The 19,727-nt window shown below is 38.0% G+C and overlaps 2 protein-coding genes across 2 annotated transcripts in view; one reads left to right on the top strand and one right to left on the bottom strand.

Annotated features, from left to right (window-relative positions):
* Window positions 1,367-5,420, bottom strand: LOC109239908. The gene is made up of 9 exons (XM_019406504.1): window positions 5,333-5,420; window positions 5,158-5,229; window positions 3,578-3,976; window positions 3,028-3,434; window positions 2,660-2,759; window positions 2,502-2,561; window positions 2,337-2,423; window positions 2,074-2,202; window positions 1,367-1,905 (listed from the first exon to the last, which is right to left on the bottom strand). The coding sequence occupies exons 1-9, from the start codon at window positions 5,384-5,386 to the stop codon at window positions 1,603-1,605; spliced, it is 1,611 nt and encodes a 536-aa protein (XP_019262049.1). The 5' UTR covers window positions 5,387-5,420; the 3' UTR covers window positions 1,367-1,602.
* Window positions 8,459-19,727, top strand: part of LOC109239900 — a 43,350-nt gene continuing 32,081 nt past the window's right edge. The window contains exon 1 of the mRNA XM_019406496.1: window positions 8,459-8,978. Within this exon, the coding sequence (XP_019262041.1) occupies window positions 8,459-8,978 (520 nt within the window). The remainder of the gene's footprint in view (window positions 8,979-19,727) is intronic.

Raw genomic sequence — 19,727 nt, 5'->3', positions numbered from 1 at the left:
TCTCCCCTCTTTTCGACTTTCTTATAGTGATTTTGATAGGGAAAGTTATTATTTTCCATACTTGCATGGCTCATCTATGCCTACTATGCGTATTCTACGTATGAGACGTTGTCAGCATTGCCTAAAATACAGGATACACTAGTTGTCGTTGCAGCATAGCTCAAATATATATATGACAATCTTGGTTCTGCATTACGAAACACACCTCCATCAGGGGGTGCTTACTTTCGATATGACATTTTTCATACTTTTGGGTGGGGATTTTGTCAGTGGGGATGGAGAGACTTTCGGTTAGGACTGAGTTGCCGACACACTCATTAGCAGAGATGAAGCTTACTGTTACTATCACCCACTGCCAAGGGAGGGCATTCAGATTAATAACACAAAAAAACGACCTACCTATTATATCTTCATAAATTAGAGTTGTTATGCATCATGTTTTAATTCTCTTTGCTAGAATCCCATCACCATGCAATTCATATCATTATATATCCTAGTCAAGGAAGGTTGTTGCCACCACTACAATGGATACTTTGTTGTCAATCTTACATATGATTTCTCACTATAATAATAGTAGTATATTGGGATGTATAAGTCATAGTGTAGTTTGTAAGTAGCATAGATAATTAATGTTTCAACCTTTCCACGTTGAATTAATATTTTACAAATGGTTTATTATAATAGTTGAAGTGCAAGTACTCTTCCTAATAACTTCAGTTTGTAGTTTGCATAGTACGTATAGGCCATCAGCTTACTGATATGGTTTTGAACTAAAAAAATGAGATTTAACTAAGGGAACATTGAAGTTAAATACTCTCAAGTACAAAACCAAATTTTGGGTTTTAGTATAACCTTTTGTGTTAATCGTTGAGCAGCCTTCAGCTTGCCAATGCAGGCATCTCGTCTCAAAGTTGAACAAGTTGGTCCAAGGGAAATCATGAGACATGAAGAGAAGCTAGCTTTTTAGATTAATCTCTACTATACACTGGTGATGCTTGTTAGATTTTTCTAGCTGAGAGAGGTGTCCAAATTTCGCTTAGTTTGTGTACAAACTTGTTAGTACTTGTTTTCAGATTGTACATTTCTTAGTCTTGTAACTGCATACCATTCAACTACTTAAAGTGACTTGTGGGGTTGTGGTTTCCACATCTTCTGTTCACTGCTTGGGCCTCATTCATGTAATTCCGAAATAAAGCTTACATCTCTAGTCCAAACAAGCAAAAAAAAGTAATCAGAAATGGTCTTCACAATTTATAATACCACTTGCTTTATACCTTTTGGCTTTTTGCATACCATTGATCTATTTAGAGCTACTATAACCAAAGAAACTCTAACAAAAAGGGGAAGAAAAAGAAGAGAATAGATGAAGTTTAGACCATCCAAATTATTACAAACTCACTTGGGAAAATGAGGATACAATCATTAGGAATGACAGTTGAATCACAATTATGGCACTTCACTAGACAACCAGCTCAAGAAAGTTCATTAAATTGAAAGTCTTGTCAATCTGAAAAACCCCTTTTTATTGTGATTCATCTGACATTCAAAATCATTGATAGTGAAGAGCCTGAAGACAATCAGAGAGGAATAAGACCGTGAGACTCACTCAACCAATTCACTTGAAATGAGGTAGCGGAAAGTGTAGTTGTGAGGAATCCAATCAATTTTCTTCCACAACTTGCGTTGCTCGGGCTGCTGAATTTTTTTCCTCAAATAAGAAGGTAATGCTTGCTCCATCATTTCGAAAAAACCAGACGGGCCCAAATTTATCTCTTTAATATAAGATTCCACATTCTTTGGAAGGACTAGTTTTTGTTCTTTGTGCACCCTTATGTTTGCCTGAATGTACTCGTCTTTAGCCACTTCTAGTTCATCGAACACTCTCTTCGATGTGTACAGACGAAGCTACACACATATAATGGAATAACAAGTCAAAATATATAGGTATAAAATCAAGAAAACAGTTATTCTTATCGATCAAGATACCATTAGTTTTAGGCAGAAAAGGAAAAAGACAGTTTGGCTGAACGAAAAGGTAATAAGACACTAAGTAATGTTTTTGTCAGTGTATACCACAGGATCAGAATGGTTTCCTGAGCAGAGAGCAAAGCGTAGGCGAGGATCTGGATGCTCTATTGCATATCCCTTTCGTGCATCTCCAGCTTTAAATCTTTGTTTAGTAAAGAACAATGATTGAAGCCACTACAGGCAAAATTAACTTCAATAAGCCCCATTGAAACCAGACACAAGTCCAACAGTTAATCATTTAAATGAATGAAACCAAAGAGGGAATACAGGCGACTTTACTGTCACATAGAAACAGGAAGTGGATTAACCTGACCAGGACGAGGCAACTGGCACCGTAGTATAGAATTCTGAATCCTGTCTACACTTACTGTATTCCCTCCAATGTTGTAAGCTGCCTGAAACATGAAAAGTTTATTCGCAATAGCAATTACAGTGCAACTATTTTCAAGGTAAATCAGACGAAATTTTCTTACCTTAAGAAGTAGAGATGCTCTCTTGAGATTACTTCTTGGAATCCCATGAACCAGAAATGCCTGCAACATATATAATGCTGGTTCATGATTTTTCACATTTTAATATAAAGCAGGAATACAGAATAAAAAATTCTAACTCCTAGCTACAGAAATCTTACATGCATCACTAGTGCATTGTGGACATTAATCCAAAAGGCTAGTTTATCTCCATGTTTCATTTTCCTAGGGTCAACTTTTTCCAACTTTGAGACCAGATACCTGCATTGGGAATTGCAAAGTCAATGCTCGACTTATGAAAACTTACAAGCAAACACAAATTTGAGGTATTTCCAAACCAATGTAAAATGTGTTTGTTTGGTGCACTTTGGGCCTACTACAGGTGTTCAATCGGAACAAAGTCTAGTTAAAGTGTCTAAATGAAAAATCGTAGCAACTTTAGGTATCTTCGTATATTAACAGCCTTTAAATTTGATGGCTTATATGTGAGAGGTATTATACAAACTACAAGTTGAGTTATTAGGCTTACCTAAATTGCTTTAGCATGTGCTCTACACCATTTAAGCTCTGGCTATCTCGACGCAGCCCTTGCACCTCAACCATTCTGACAAAACATCTGCTAAATCCCTTTGAATCTTCGATGTGGAACAGATTGTTCAACGACGAACCAGAAAATGAATTTTCTCTGAATTGCTGTCCCTGCATATCACCTTGAGTTCGAGGGAAAGATTCCAGTGTTGATGATGAGACCGAGACGGGAGAAAAACTTAAGTCATCGCCAAAGAAAGGCGGATCAGCAAGCTGACAATATATGGCTGAAATGCACTTGATCATTTCTTCAGATAACCGGCTTGGCGAGTCATGATAATTATTAAAACAACTGGTAACAAAATGCTCCGCGAGACTCCTATTTGAAGTTGACAGCTCATGAGCATGCTGGTTGCAACATGATAAAATTTCCATTATTAATTACTCTACAATGCATATTAACAAAACTTAGTTCATGTATTCTGCGCCGTAGCTACGAGATCTTGTTGCAAGAATGTATAACATGGTTGTTTTATAATATCACTACTTACCTCGAGCATTGATAAAGGCAAAGAATGGTATGAGTCTACAGCCTCAGCAAGAGCTGCAACTGAAGGTGAAGCTCTGAAGGAAAAAGCAGCATGTGATAGGGAAGAATGGCATCTCAAAATGGTGGAATCAACTAGTTTTTGTGTGTCATCACATTCTTTGATTGGATTACTGAATTTTGGCAAAATAGGACTAGTATTAGTCACTAGATTTTCTTTTGGCTTGACATTTTGCTCCTTGAGTTCTGAAAGTCTCCTTTCATTGGGAGTTGAATTAGTTTTCGACAGTGATTCTAAGCATTTAGCAAATGTGTTTCGATACATTGAAAGAAGATGCTTCTCCAAACACATAATATCCATCTCCAGAAGTGCAATTTCTCTAATCAGATCTTCATGAGTAGGCTGAAAATAGGAAGAAGCAAGAAAAGTTACTAAAACAACAACAACGGCTGTAAAATCCCACAAGTGGGGGTGGTAGTGTGTACGCAGACCTTACCTCTACCCGATGGGATAGAGAGGCTGTTTCCGATAGACCCTCTGCTCAAAAGGTGGATTAATAATTAAAGACAGAACAATTCAGATAGCATTCCAAAGTTCAGTTCTCAGGCTTGCAAATATTTTCTTTTCCTTAAACAAGAAAGCCATTAATCAAGTATATGTTTGGTACGACCAAGAATTATTTTGAAAAGAAGGTTATCCAGAAAGTCATTTGTCGAAAATATTTTCACCAAAAGAGGGAAAATAACTTCCTTCACTTTTGGGCGGAAGTCGTTTTACTGCATAACTAATATTTAGACATTATTATTAATCTTTAACACTCGAAATTTTCATCAAAAAACTCTCCGGTTTTGCTAATATCATTATAAATCTCTAAGGAGTAACTGCTTTTTTCAAAAATATTGTCCAGAAACTTCTATTCTAGAAAATAAGTCATTTTCGGAATGGGATTGTTACACAAATAGCCGTCCAGATTCAATGTTGACTTTTTCTAGCCGGTATACATGGATTATACACATTTATACATATATTATATATCTACTGGCTTCTTTTAGTTTAAAAGATGAGGTGAGCGGTTATTTTGGTTAATTCTTCTCTCAGAAAGTCATAACAAACATACCCCAAAGAAATATTCCCCTTAGGGCTCGTTTGGTACGAGTGAGAAGGGATTATTAATCTCAGGATTAAATTTGAGATGAGTTTATCTCATATTTGGTTGGGATAAAATCGCGATATAACTAATCCTGGGATTATATTGTTTTTTTATCCCTATGGAAGGATGGAACAATTAATCCCGGGATAACTAATCTCGGGATAATTAATCCTAGAATCTATGTTGCGCGGACTCTCCATAATGTAGCCGCACCCATGTCGGATCCTTAAAAAATGCACTACTTTTGGAGGATCCGACACGTGTCCGGCCACATTTTCGGAGAATCCGAGCAACATAGCCTGGAATAACTTGTTTCCAACCAAACGACCCCTTAATACTTATTTTCTTCCTTGATTCAACACCTTAAAAACATTCAGGTAAACTACTACCAGTACAAAAAGAAGAAAAGAAAATCCATAAACAAGTTTCTTACATTAACTTCTTCCTTGGAAGAACCATGTTGTCTGCGGCCAGGTAATTGTTTTTTCTTCTCCTCTGTATAGTTCTGTAGCATAGTTTTCATATTACATAATGAAACTTGTAGAGCAAGGGAAGGAATAAAATCAAGACTCTGCTTAGAAAAACAAAAAGTAAATAAAAAATCTCACCAAGTCAAGATGGTATGAAGATTTGCAGAATTCACTAAGCTTTTCTTCCTCCATTATTGTCTAACTGCTGCTTTTGTCAATGTGAAAAATAGAATGTTTTAGTCGTTTAATGCTAATTTGGATTGGATTATTTATTGCTCCAAATTTTAATATGACACGAGGATAGCAGAGGATCTTTACTGAAAATAGAAAAGAAGCACTTATGCTATTAAAAGGAAGCAGAATAAGAGTAGCTGTCAAAAGTGATGGCTTTACTTTTAGTTGATATAACTCAAGACAACAACAGGTTTTGATATATTTGTAGAAGAGCCATGCAAATTTACTTTAAAAGTGAAAATTGCAAAAAAGACCCCACATTTGTAAATTTTACTGAAATAGCATTAATTGCAGCTACGTTAGATCCAAGTCCAACAAAAGTTGACAACTGCCCAAACAGAAGCAAAAGAAGACCGTGTTATGACAAATCCAAGAAACATTAATTAGTGGATCAGTAACAACAAGAATGCGTAAATGATTGAGACTACTCACCCCCGTCATCCCAAATTTCAAGTTTTCTAAAATAATGAATCAAAGATCTAGAAAATAATTGGTTCAGTGTTGTGGCTTTCAGATTTTTCACTCCAAACTATGATGCACTCTAGGTTTTTAAAGGTGTGGCTTATTTTGAGCATTTGACAGTATTTATTTTAACCATCTCGTATATACTAAGGGCACCGTCGTGCACTAAGTGTCTCCTATGCCCCGGATCAATGGCGAAGCTAGCAATTTTTTCAAGGGTGTTCAAATTTAAAAGTAGTGAAAAAATTCAGTATGTGTTATATATTTTTAAAACCTAATATTTTACCTATGTACACAGTGTAATTTTTCGACGAAGGATGGTCAGTTGACCACCCTTATGACCATGTGGCTGTTAGGACATACTATAAACCATGCGTATTGTTATAGTATTCTTTATGGAACAATTGTTTATTTATTTATTCAATTCAATAAAATTTTATTTTAAATAGATCAAGTATTTGTTTGTGTGTCTGTTGCTTATATAGTAGATGTTCTAGTGTATAGAGTTTAGCTTATACACGGAAGATTAAATCATCGGTTCTTATAAGTCATAAAATTTATGTTCACAATCTAATAATGGAATTGGACAAACCATCAGAATGGTTGTAGCACAAGATTAAATATAATTTATCTTGATTATGGGAATGGTTTAATTTCAACTTCTTGTGCTAGTACATTTTGTATGTATTGAACGGATCAAGTAGAGATAGGTATTTTATACGACTTAATAAAATAATTTCTCTAGTCCATTCAATGTACTTATACTCTTAATCTTGATATAATTATTATTAGTTGTGTATATCATTTATTATTTTGATTTATTAAAAGGCGAGATTCTTTTGTGGGTCCATAAGCCTGGTAAATTGGACAATAATGATATACATTGGCGAAGTAATAATTAGTTGATAGAATCCATGTCTCGATTTTTGAGATTGATGATACTCCTTTATGAAAGCTTATAAGTTTTCATGTATAAACCCGGCCGGTGAATTTTATATCCGACACATGAAATAAGTTAAGTGAAAGTCTCAAGGAAGTAATCAATAAATTAACTTGTCAGTAATTTAATTTGATTGGTTAGTATCTGAATCTTAACATGGGGAGTTAAATAAGGTTTTATGGAAGAATTTCGAATTGAACTAAGGAGTGCAATTACGAATTTTTAGTGGAGTAATTCGTAATTTATTCTGGAAGAAATTAATTTCAAATTTCGAAATTAATTCCATAATAGGAAGCCTTGTTAATTAAATTCTGTGGTCCCTACTGTGCCTAAATAATAGAAAATAAAGGAAACCTTTCCTTAGTGGAAGAAGAAAACTAATAGGTTTTGAAAAAGGGTTTTAACCTAAAAAAACGTAGCTATATATACACGGTATATGGCTGGCCGTTTTTTACACTGAAAAACACACGTTTTTCTTCCTTGAATTTCGCCCACCCGAATTTTCTCTTTCCGGATATTATTTGGGTAACACGGTAGAAGACTGTAGAAGTTTGCTAAGGTCTTGCAACTCTGGAACTGGAGACGGATATTGATTTGATTTGTTCACGCTTCAAGAGGTAACTCGAATAATCTCCGTATGTGCTAATTGTTTAATTCACACGTGAATATGATACTGTGATTGCTTACGCTGTGATATATAATCCAACAATTGGTATCAGAGCCTACTCAAGTCTAATTAAATGATTAGGATGAACAATGAAATTAGTATCATGTGAATATGCAAGTTTTTAATTACATGCAAAGATTGTTTTGAATTCTGTAAAACTGCGTTGTTTTTAACATGAATATTTGTTCTGAGTATTATGATTATTCTGAAAATCATGTAATATCTGCTTATAGTTGATGATATATGATTAGAATAATCTGAAAATTACATTAATCCATGAAAAATGCAAAAGTCACTATTTGGTCAAATTGGCCAGAAAATCCGAGGTCAACATGTTGACGGACTCCGATTGACCTGAAACTTGGCAGGTCCATGCAAAACAACCCAGTGAGCAATACTCATCAGCTGTGCTCATGATGTAAGCCGTTTTCTGGGCTTTCGGAGTCGTTTAGATGGTGTTTTGGACGTTTTATTAATTTTCTGGAAATTTTTCAAAAAAAAATTCCAGTTGTTTTTAATCCAGTGCTGGTAGGGATCGTTTCCTATGGACAATAGGGTTAAAATTCTAGTGATAATGTTTTTACATATTGACGTAGGTCTTCTTCCATATCGGATAAACTCACTATAGATAATTACTAGGTTATACTAGTTGTTGATTACTTGTATTTACTCTCCATCTACGTATGCATGTTGGTTCAATGGAACTAGTATATATACTGAATGTTGATATTCACTTGACTTAAATTAACAGTTTACTCTCCATCTGAGTATGGCCTGTCTAGATTCATGGAGTGAATAATCTGTCATTATATATGTATATTGCAAGAATAGCTTTTTTCCCATCGAAATTTGTTGTTCAAGGTGCATAGATTATATATATGTAGTGTATTTTGAATTTTAATATTCAAATAATACATGACTGATTTTGATCTATTTAATTTAACTGTCTCCCAGAGTAACAATGACTGCTTTCAATCCCCTTACTACTATTCTTACTCAAAACAAACTTGAGGGTTCGAATTATGTTGATTGGAAACGAAACTTGAATATTGTCCTAATTGCTGAAGAGTACAAATTTGTGCTCGATGAGGTGTGTCCAGAAAAACCTGGAGATGATGCTACGGATGATGGACAAAAGGCTTACCAGAAATGGGTCAAGGCTGATGAGATGGTGCGGTGTTACATTCTGGCATCTATGTCAAATGTTCTGCAACGTCAACATCAGTCAATGGAGTCTGCTTATGACATTCTGGAAAATCTCAAAGAAATATTTGGAGATCAGAATTGTGCAGCTAAGCAGACTGCCATGAAAGCTCTTTTGAATACCAAAATGGTCGAAGGTTCATCGGTTAGGGACCATGTTTTGAAGATGATGAGTCTTCTGAATGAACTGGAGGTCCTTGGAGCTAACATTGATAAGGATACGCAGGTTGAAATGATCCTGCAGACTCTGCCTGACAGTTTTCAGCAGTTTCGCCTGTGAGCACGTGATTTTTGCCCAACCCAAAATACTCTTACAGAATCTCACAATAGATTTCTGTAGGTCATTTTTAATTTAATAGAATTTTTAGGAATATTTGTTCGAGTGTTTGCATTTTTAGTTGCATTTTTGCATGCATTAAAGCATAGAAAATGCCCCAAAAATATCAAAATTCCATGCATTGCATATTAGGTTGTGTGTTCATATTTTAGGATTAATTTGGCTAATTGTTATTAAAATAAAAATCACAAAAAATATCTTTCATTTTACATTTTAGCCTTTAATGCTAAATTAGTAATTTTCTCCTCTTTAATTTAGGATCAACTAATTTTGTAAATACTACAAAAAGATAATCAGCTTGATTTTATACTTTAGAATAGTTTAGGATTTAATTAATTTAGTTAGGATTTTTTTATTTAAGAAAAAGAAAAGAAAGAAAAAGCAAAACAAAAGGATGGTTTTGATTTGGGCCACCCAAAATACTAAATTCAGTGGCCCAAAATCATTTTAACCCAATTCCACCCACGCCCGGTCCAGCCCGGCCCCATGCCCGGTCCATCCCCCATTAACGGAGACGACGTCGTTTTTGTAATTTCAATCCTAGCCGTCGATCTTCCTTGATCGAACGGCTCGGAACTGGTCTACAATTAAACATATAACTGTCCGAAATAAAGCCCCCCCCCCCTCCCCTGACCCCCTCTCACTTCGTCTCTCACCCCAAACCAGAGAAACCCTAGCCGCCTTAGGACTCCCTCACCGGCTCCGCCTATCTCCGCCGCCCGAAAATCGCTTTACAGCGGCGGAGCATCTCCAAACCCTACCAAATTAACATCCTATAACCACCTTTCCCTCCCTTTTTCAAATCCCCAAACCATTTCCCTCGAATCTTTCCCAAACCGCTCAAATCTTGGATCTAAAATCCAAACCCTAATTTTTCCCTTTTCGATTTTCGGTCAATTTCTGGGCTATTTGAACCTAAGACCCATTAGTCGACTGTTCTTGTTGGGAACAGTCGATTAATGGTCGTCCAAGTTCGTTTTATCCCATTTGAAGCCTGTCCGAAGTTCTTGACGGATTCAAATTCGAAGCAGGTTTTGGTAATCCCTTTTCTTCCTTCTTTTGTTTATCTCCTTCATCTTCTTTCTTTCTTTTAGCCGCTTGTCTGAGGTCATCACAACTCTAGGTTCTTTTTTTTATGACTGTTTTGTTCGTTCATTTTGCATCTGTTCATTAGATTAATCAAAGCATGCTAGGATTTCATCTTCTGAAGTTTAATTTCAATTTGCATAGGTTTGTTTTAATTAGGTCTAATCTTTGTAGGATTTTTGATAAATTGGCTATTCTGTTTTTCTCTTATAATTATTTGTTTTAGTTCGAAGTTAATTAGAATGTTTCTAAAAGTTAATTAACAGTCTACTTAGTTGATTTCTGATTAGCTATTAAAAAAATATAGTTTAGTTGATTAATTTTTTTTTGATTTGAAGACTTATTAGGATAATCTTTAGGGCTTAAAATGCATCATTTCAACTCTGTTGTCATTTGAATTTGAACTCTGACTCTTTTTGGCCTGGTCTTTGTTTGCCATGATTTGTAAATTAGTGGAAACTTCTAGGGGTCAATTGAACAAAAGAGAAACTTAAGGGGTTTGTTTGAAGAGTGGGTAAATATGAAATAGGATAAAGACCATGTTGGAAGGTTCTAGAATTGGGGCAGATGGCCTAATTTGGTTAGCACAAAATGCTGAAGCCAATGAGGGACAGCCAGCCGTCCAAGTTGGTTAAAAGATGCCTTTGTGGCTGAAGGGAATAATTCCCTGATTCTTTTTCAGCACATGGCATTTTGGATGCCTACAAATAGAGTCCCTCTTCACTCATTTTAGGTAGAGATTTCAGAACCCTAAAACACTCCTAAAGGTTCAGCACTGTTTCATTAGAGCTGACCCTCCCTTCCTCTGATTTGAAAAAAAAATTTAAGAACTTCCTTGGGATTTCTGGTTTCCACAAGTCGAAAAATGGATTAAGTTTGAGGCTGTGGTTGGCTGTTTCTCGCTGCTTGCTTTCTACTGATTTCCTGCTGAAAGTTCATCTCTTTGCTGTTGAATTACTTGCATCTATTTAGCACTTTTGGAGCAGTTCTTAAGCAGCAAGGTACACACTTTGCCTTGTGCTAAAATCTCTGTAAATCTGACTTAACATGAATGCAAGAAATTCAGTTTGAATGATAGGTTGTTATGATGCAATTCATCTTCATAGGTGCAATAATATTTGAGTTTTCTTGACCATGTAAATCTCTGTTAATTTAGTGTTTCTTATGCCATAAAAACGTGTTTTCTTGTGTTTTAAATGCAGTATTTGTTATCTGTTGGGTTTGGGTTATATATGCTATTTCATTTGTTCCTTCTTGTCTAATATTCTTGTTTTGTTGGCTGAGTTTATGTGATAATACAGTGTTCAGCATGTGTGTAGCCCTGCTCTTGGTGGATTTGATCTCGACATGGTCATATCCATGTGAGTTCGAAGCTGAAACAGAATTCTACTCATGTATGGAAAAGCTGGGAGCCTTATGAAAGATTATGGCCCAAATTTTCAATTGTAGACATTAGGATATTTGGTTTTGATAGTTTAGGTTGAGTCTGTTTACTATTTCATAGGTTGAGTCGTGTTCAATCTTTTGTTTAATCATCAATTGTTCATCAATGATTCAAAGTCCGTGGTTACTGTTAGATAGATACGGAATTTCCATATAAATAGATGTGATGTATAAAGATATTGGGAGGTTCAGAATTGAATGCTTTAAGTAGTTTTATTTTAATGTATTGGACCTGCAAGATAACTGCATAATGAATTAGCCCTTTTCTTTCGTCTGTCTCATTGAAAGGGCATGTTGAGTATTTTGCTGGCCATGGTGTAAGTCCAAGGCCCAAGTTTATACACTTTCCAAAAGGAAACTCATTGTTCAATTGCTGAATGATGTGTGAATTTGCTATCTTACGATTTAGTATTGATAAAGTGCTTGTGCATGTGATGCTAATGTGATTAATCAGTAGTTTAAAGTAGTTCAGCATATTCGATTTCAAAATTGAATAATTGAGTAGTTATTTGTGTATTAGAAGAGATTGAATTTCATCCAGGGCCGTAGCATGTTAAAAATTTTCCTTTTAAAACTAAATGGGCTTGGTGTTAGCCCAAATGAGACGGCCTGGTCCAGATCAGACCTGGTATGGTCTCTGGGGTCTCTTCCGCTTTTGGGGCTCGATTTAGGGCCTAATTAAAATCAGCATGTATTACTTTCAAGGCCTTTTAACCAAATAACGTGTTGGGCCTGTTGCTGGCCCATTTCTTCTCAAAATAATTAAAAGCCCAGTGTGTTATCTAATGCAAACTTATAATTAGTGGCCTTTTATAACTCCAAACTTAGTTTAAACATGAATACTCGTAGCTTGCTTTAGGCACGTTTAATATACCATCGTGGTTGTGTACATGTTCGCGTGACATAATTACGATCTTAAAAACAAAATCGGAGTATGCGTTCGCGCAACTTCGACTAAACTTTCGTAATAATAATAAAGCGTTATTAATTGTGGACACGTATGCGTGACATGATTTTTGACGCACCAAACAAATGGGTACACATACGCGTGACCTGTTTTAGGATAATTTCTTAATTAAAAGAGGTAAATGAACATAGGTTCTAAAATAAGTAATTAAACAATTTAATTGAGTCAAGTATGATTAAAGGGACCGTGCTAAAACCACGGAACCTGGGTATGCCTAACACCTTCTCCCGGGTTAACATAATTTGTTAGCTTGTATGGGTCCGCCAAATCTTAGAGTAACTGGTCCTCTACAAGTTTCTGCTGAGAGCAATTAGTAAGGTAGTAAGTAAATGAGGCAGAGGATTTCTACGGGGGAAAATCCCGCATAAGGGGATCAAAAAACCACGACCTACCCTGTAGGCTTTTAACAGCACTAACTTGTAATCTTACCTAATACAAGCCACTTTACAATGCTTCCGATTGTAAAGACTTCAAACTAACTTGTGGCACCTTTACCACAAGCCACTTTGTGACTATCCTAGTTACAAGGGCTTTTTCTAACTTGTGGTGCTATCACCACAAGCCACTTTGCAATACTACAATTACAAAGACTTTTCTTTATGACTAAATCTAGCCACAACCTAAACTCAACGAGTCTGGGAATTTACAAGAGAGTTCCTAATCAGTAAACTTCTAAGTAAGCAATTTAGGAGATATTGTAAGTGCAATAACAAGGTTACAACTCAACTAGGACAGCAATAATCAATCATTTTGGAACTGGTCCGTAGTAGCGTTCAACCTTGTTCTTCAAGCTTGAGAGATTGATCTTTTTTGTTTTTGCTAAAGACTTGAATGAATGAAACTGAAACCATTCAGTGATGTTTTGTATAAAAACCTCTTTGGTACATCTTGGTCACATCACTTGAAATGATGTGAGTACTTTGTTTGGTTAAAGAATGAGTGGGCTGACAGTGTGGTGCAGTGTGGCAGAAATAGTGCCGCCAGTCACTTCAGTTCCAGCTGTGTCCAAATGACTTGTGCTGCTATATAGGAACCACAAGAGCATCAGGTCCTTGTTGGGTTCCTAGCTCCTATAAGTGTAGCAATTTATCTTTTACTGGAGTCCGTTGGAGTTTGCAGCTATCCAAGGTAGATCAGGTTCCCTAACTGGTTCTTGTCAGAAAGTTTGTTAGATCATCAAAACATAAGGTAGAGTATTTAAGATCTATCAGTTTCCCCCTTTTTGATGATGACAAACTTAAACAGTTATAAGGTCAGAATTAAGGTATCAAAGAGCAGCAGTGTCAAAGAGATCCCCCTGAGACGATGCCTTCAGTTACACAAGAACCAGTTCCCCCAATGTGGTTCCCCCTGAGTCCTATATTAGTCTTTCTTGTTTTTCCCTCTTTTGGCATCATTAAAAAGAATAAAAGTGCAAAGAAGTCCAGCCAAGCTAACCCATGCCACATATGTGCACACAAACACGAGGAAAAATAGAAGACAAAGAAGAAACACTAGACAAAATCAAAGAGAATGCATATTAATAAATTTTTAATATGCCCATTCCTTTGAAAAAGGAAGAGACAACATTGTACTTGTTCACGGGAGCAGTAGCAGTAGTACATCCCAACCATACACAACAAAAAAGAACAAAAACAACCACCAAACATCAACAGAAAAGAAATATCCAGAAAGCTTGTCACTGAAGGGAATCTTAGGGGGCACTAGGAGGAAAAGGCTTGGAAGCTGCAGCAAGTGTTTGGAGAACAAGGTCTATTCGGGCGTTTCCCGACTTTTGCTCGGCGAGCAGTTCAGCCTTCAGGTTCTCAACTTGCGCCCTGAGGTCGGCATTTTCTTGGGTCAAGCGAATCACCTCATCATTCGACATGGGAATCGCTCGAGCTTGTTGGCCTTCCAGGATAGCGTTTTGGGCCTTCAATCGACGTATCTCCTCAACAGCACTGTTCTGGGCATTGATGAGCTGAGACATAGTTGAAGTGCTTCCTACACCCCCATACTTCTCAATACACTCACACTCTTCCAAGGTTGTCTGAGAGAATGTCTGTTTACGGGTCCCTACTTTACCTTTTCCTAAAGGAACCCCAAAGTGTTTGAACACTCGCATGAGCAAGAATCCGTAGGGAAGCCCGTGATTGCCGTCCTTGAAATCAGCCACTTTCTGCATATGCTCAATCATTATGGCAGGAAAACTCACAGGGTGGAAACCATCCAATTGCTCCATTAAGAATAAATCAGATTTTGAAGTGACAGATCGCCGTTCTGCTCGAGGCAACAGGACTTTGTTAACCAGCTCAAACAACAACTGATAGACAGGAAGCAGTGCTTTCTTGTGAATCTGGTCCCCTTTCTGATTGGAATTATCTTTCACCACTGCATTTCGGAAGTTGTACTGGCAGACATCTCAAACACTCTTCACTCCAACTGTAGGAACTTGCAAAATTTCCCCAAGCACTTTCACATCAAATACAATGTCCACACCATTTACCAAAGCACAAACATGGTCAGTATCCACCGGAAACAAGCTGGCAAAGAAACTCTGGACCTCCTCCTCATACACTTTGGGAGCATCCACGTAGAAAAGATGCGTCCACTGTTGAAACTCCACCATTTACAGGAGTTGACGCATCCCGACCATTTCTAAGATGGTGGGGTCAAACGTACGCCCCAGCAGAACTTTCTGGTGCCTCAATCGCTCAGAGCCCAAGCAGACCTCACTTCGTGCTTTCTTTTCAGAACTAGGTTCTTCAACTATTTCATATTTGCGTTTCCTATGTTTTTCTCCACTGACTTTACCTTTCCCTTTGGACTTGACATGAATATCCTCATCACTCACTACCTTCTGCATCTTAGACTTTAAAATAGACCCTTTCTCCAGAGAAACAGACCCAGCCTTTTTCGAGGACCGCCTTACAAGGAACCGGGTTCCTCAGGAGTTTCTTCTTCCACCTCAACAACGGGGATAGCTTCATTACCTACAGGTACACCATCCTTCACCAGCGTTCTTCTTTTCTTCTTACTAGTTTTCTTGCTCTTTTGGAGAGCAGAATCGTAGGCCACTTTGACTTGGAGCCTGGTGGTGGGTCGCTTGAGTTCAGACTCAGGAGTCGAAATAGGGCGTCGCTTACTGATGAATGGGTCAAGGGCCACATAGTCAAGGTCTTCATCATCACTAGAGTGCATCTCTGGTCCTTGAATTTCCAGAGGCACAACATCAAAAGCAGGAACAGCAGTATCCTGGGGTTGAGACTCCTGACTTGGGTTTTCCTGAGAGGGATCAGGTTCTTCATGTGAACCCCCAGTAATGTATGCTACTACATCTCCCACAATGGTCTCTTCGTCCCTTACACATTGTGATGCGTGGTTCTGGGAAATGACCTCATGCAATACCCCATCAGTGGATACCACAAACACCGTCTTTTCTTCAACAACCGGTGCTACCACGACCAAGGAGTCGACTGTACCAATGGCGGAGTCCTTCGTGATCTCAGTAATCTCACCTTGTTCCACACTTGAGGTTTGACTGGTGTGGGCAACAGAAGACGGGGAGAACATAATAGTAGTTTCCGAGTTGGAAGGAGGTTGGAAGGCTAGGGAAAAGGTGACTGTAGAGGTAGGATTGATAAAGGGTGACATTGACTCAGAGATGCCGAGAATCCCCATAGACGGGTCGGAGGGGGTTACAAATGATGCGGAGAGACTTGAACTTTTCTCGGCCATGAGAGAGGTGATGTGAAGATTTTTTCCCTTTTTGGGTGAAGATAGAAGAGGGCTTATGCTGAAGAGGGGAAGAAGAGAGGGTTTTTAAATAGAGAGGATAATTATGAAGGGAGAAGAATAGGCACCGGTTCTGAAACGGCGGTTGGGTGTGGAAAATTGTGATGTTTCAGAGGGAGATGGAACGTTTGAATTGAAGAGACGTGACCGCTGAATCTGAAAAGTTAATGATATGGCATCTGTATTTTGTACCTTTTAAGACGTGAATTAAGGGATGCACAGAACTACTAACCTTTTGTACAAGAACCTGGTTCTTGAGACACATTTCCGTCTTCAGGCCCTCTTTTTTTTTTTTTAAAAAAATCAATCCTCTTTTATCAGTCATGTACTGCATTTACTGCTTCTATGCTCATCATGCGTGTTTACCTGCAAAGGTATTGAAGTGAGTTAGACAGGGCCAGAAAACACTTTGAACCCATTATTTCTTAATAACACGAGCCAACTCAAAAGGAATCTGGTCCTCAATCTGGCCTCAAAAGTCCCAGCTTTGCTCTCTTTCTTTCAAACTGTTCCCTACTTAGTGCCTTGGTGAAAATGTCTGCAATTTGATCTTCTGTGTTGCAGAACTTCATGCATATCAACCCTTTCTCCACATTGTCTCTTAGAAAATGATGCCTCACATCAATATGTTTGGTCCTTTTATGTTGAACTGGATTATTTGCCATGTTAAGTGCTCTAGTGTTGTCACATAGGAGGGGCACACTCTCAGTGAGAACTCCAAAATCCTCCAGTTGCTGCTTGATCCACAGAAGCTAAGCACAGCAGGATGCTGCAGCTACATATTCAGCCTCAGCTGTTGAAAGAGCCACCGAATTTTGCTTCCTTGTACCCCAAGAGATAAGACATGATCCTAAGAAGTGAGCCATCCCAGAAGTGCTTTTTCTATCCACAAGATAACCTGTATAGTCTGCATTAGCACACCTAATTAGATTATTTTTATTCACCTGATGGATAGTATAGAACCAGGTCCTGCGTTCCTTTGAGATATCTTAGTATTCTTTTAGCTGCCTTCAAGTGAGATTCCTTAGGATTTGATTGAGACCTTGCACATAGCCCCACGTTGAAAACAATATCAGGTCGACTGGCAGTGAGATAGAGGAGAAACCCAATGTGCCTCTATACATAGTTTGATTCACAGGAGTTCCAGCTTCATCCATGTCCAGTCGAGTGGCAGTTGCAATGGGAGTGTCTATCATCTTCGATGCTTCCATGTCAAACCTCTTCAGAAGTTCCCTAATGTATTTTTGCTGACAAATGGAAGTACCCTTTGAAGACTGTTTTACTTGAAGACCCAGGAAGATGCTTAATTCTCCCATCATGCTCATTTCAAATTCACTTCCCATAAGTTTTGCAAACTCTTCACACAGCGAGTCAGCCGTTGCCCCAAAAATGATATCATCAACATAAAACTGAACAATGAGCAGGGTCCTTCCTCGTTTCTTTAAGAAAAGAGTATTGTCAATTTTCCCTCTCTTAAAACCATTTTCTAAGAGAAATTTTGATAAAGCTCGAGGAGCTTGCTTTAGCCCGTACAGAGCTTTGTCCAGCTTGAACACATATTCAGGGTGCTCATGACATTCAAACCCTGGGGGTTGCTTTACATAGACTTCTTCCTTAAGGATTCCATTCAAATATGCACTTTTGACATCCATTTGGAACAAGGTGAATTCCATATGAGATGCAAACGCGATTAAAATTCTGATAGCTTCCATCCGGGTCACTGGAGCAAACGTTTAATCATAACCAATCTCTTCCTCCTGATTGTAGCCTTGGACAACTAGCCTTGCCTTGTTTCTTGTGGTAATTCCATGTTCATCGAGCTTGTTTCTGAACACCCACCTGGTTCCTATAATGGTTCTATCTGGGGGTCTGGGTAACAGGTGCCACACACTGTTTCTCTCAAATTGGTGCAGTTCTTCTTGCATGGCGGTAATCCAGTCTGCATCTTTCAAAGCTTCCTTGATGTTTTTGGGTTTTATCTGGGAGAGAAACGCTGAGAAGGCAAGTGAATTTCTGGCTCTTGACCTGGTTTGTACTCTAGAGTCTAGAGGAGTGATGATGTTGTCTATAGGGTGAGAGCTTTGGTGTCTCCGATTAGACATCTGAGGATCACTCTGAGAGGAGGGAAGTATGTTTGGCTGGTCTTCCTCTATCCTTTTTTCAGGTGCTAGCAGAGTTCCCTGAACTGTATCAACCACCCTTTCTTCAGCTTCTGTGGTCGTGATTGAGGTGCTTGGTTCTGTTGATGATGAGGCAACATTGTCTTCATTTGTCTCTTTTACTTGACTCATCATGTCTGTCTTTCCGTTTGTCATGTTAATGACTTCACCAGGAATAAGTGAGGGTTCTCCATCTTGATCTTCCTCAGCACTCTTCTCACATGATGGATAAGATTCATCAAAGATAACATGGACACTCTCCTCAACACATTGAGTCCACTTGTTATATATCTTGTAAGCCTTGCTTTGAGAAGAGTAGCCAAGGAATATTCCTTCGTCACTCTTGGCATCGAATTTACCAAGCCGATCCTTTCCATTGTTGAGAACATAACATTTGCATCCAAATGTTCTAAGATGAGTTAGCTTGGGTTTTCTTCCATTCAACAATTCATAAGGTGTCTTATTCAGAAGTGATCTGATCATACACCTGTTCACTAAATAGCAGGTAGTGTTGACAGCTTTAGCCCAGAAATTTTTTGCAAGTCCACTGTCAATCAGCATTGTTCTTGCCATTTCCTCTAAAGTTCTGTTCTTCCTTTCTACTACTCCATTTTGCTGGGGAGTTCTGGGAGCTGAGAAGTTGTGAGTGATTCCATTTTCATTGCAGAATTCATCAAATTTGACATTGTCAAATTCTGTTCCATGATCTGATCTGATACAAAGAACTCTAGACTCCATCTTTACCTGGATTTTCTTTTCAAAGGCCACAAATACCTCAAAAGTTTCATCTTTTGTTCTGAGAAACAGAGTCCATGTGAATATGGAATAGTCATCCACAATCATGAAAATATATCTCTTTCCTCCTCTGCTTTGCACCTTCATAGGTCCACAGAGATCCATATGCAGGAGCTCGAGCGGCTTTGAGGTGCTCACATCTCTTTTTGACTTAAAGGAGGACTTCACATGTTTTCCTCTGGCACAGACATCACAAACCTTTTGAGCCTTGGATTGTGACACAGGCAGACCATGGACCAGGTCCTTTTGAATTAGTTTGTTCAAATGAGAAAAGCTTGCATGTCCCAATCTTCTGTGCCAAAGTTCAGCATCATCGTCAACAGCCTTCAGACAACTCAGATCACCATTTTGTAAGGATTCAAAGTCAGCAACATAGATGTTCTTGTATCTTTTGGCCACCAGAACTATTTCACCAGTCACAAGGTCAGTGACTGTACATATTTTGGACAAGAACTCCACCTTGTTT

The sequence above is a fragment of the Nicotiana attenuata genome, chromosome 1 (assembly GCF_001879085.1).
Source record: "Nicotiana attenuata strain UT chromosome 1, NIATTr2, whole genome shotgun sequence".
NCBI classification, from domain to species: domain Eukaryota; kingdom Viridiplantae; phylum Streptophyta; class Magnoliopsida; order Solanales; family Solanaceae; genus Nicotiana; species Nicotiana attenuata.
The sequence above is the reverse complement of the archived record's forward strand: the minus strand, read 5'-3'. Positions and strand labels throughout refer to the sequence as shown.

What these genes read in the sequence shown, in the direction of transcription:
- LOC109239908 (XM_019406504.1), bottom strand. Translation starts at nt 5,386, where the DNA reads ATGGAGGAAGAAAAGCTTAGTGAATTCTGCAAATCTTCATACCATCTT. An exon ending in CTTCATACCATCTTGACTTG is followed by an intron (nt 5,230 to 5,332) that starts GTGAGATTTTTT and finishes ACTATGCTACAG; the next exon opens with AACTATACAGAGGAGAAGAA. An exon ending in CTTCCAAGGAAGAAGTTAAT is followed by an intron (nt 3,977 to 5,157) that starts GTAAGAAACTTG and finishes TCCTATTTTCAG; the next exon opens with CCTACTCATGAAGATCTGAT.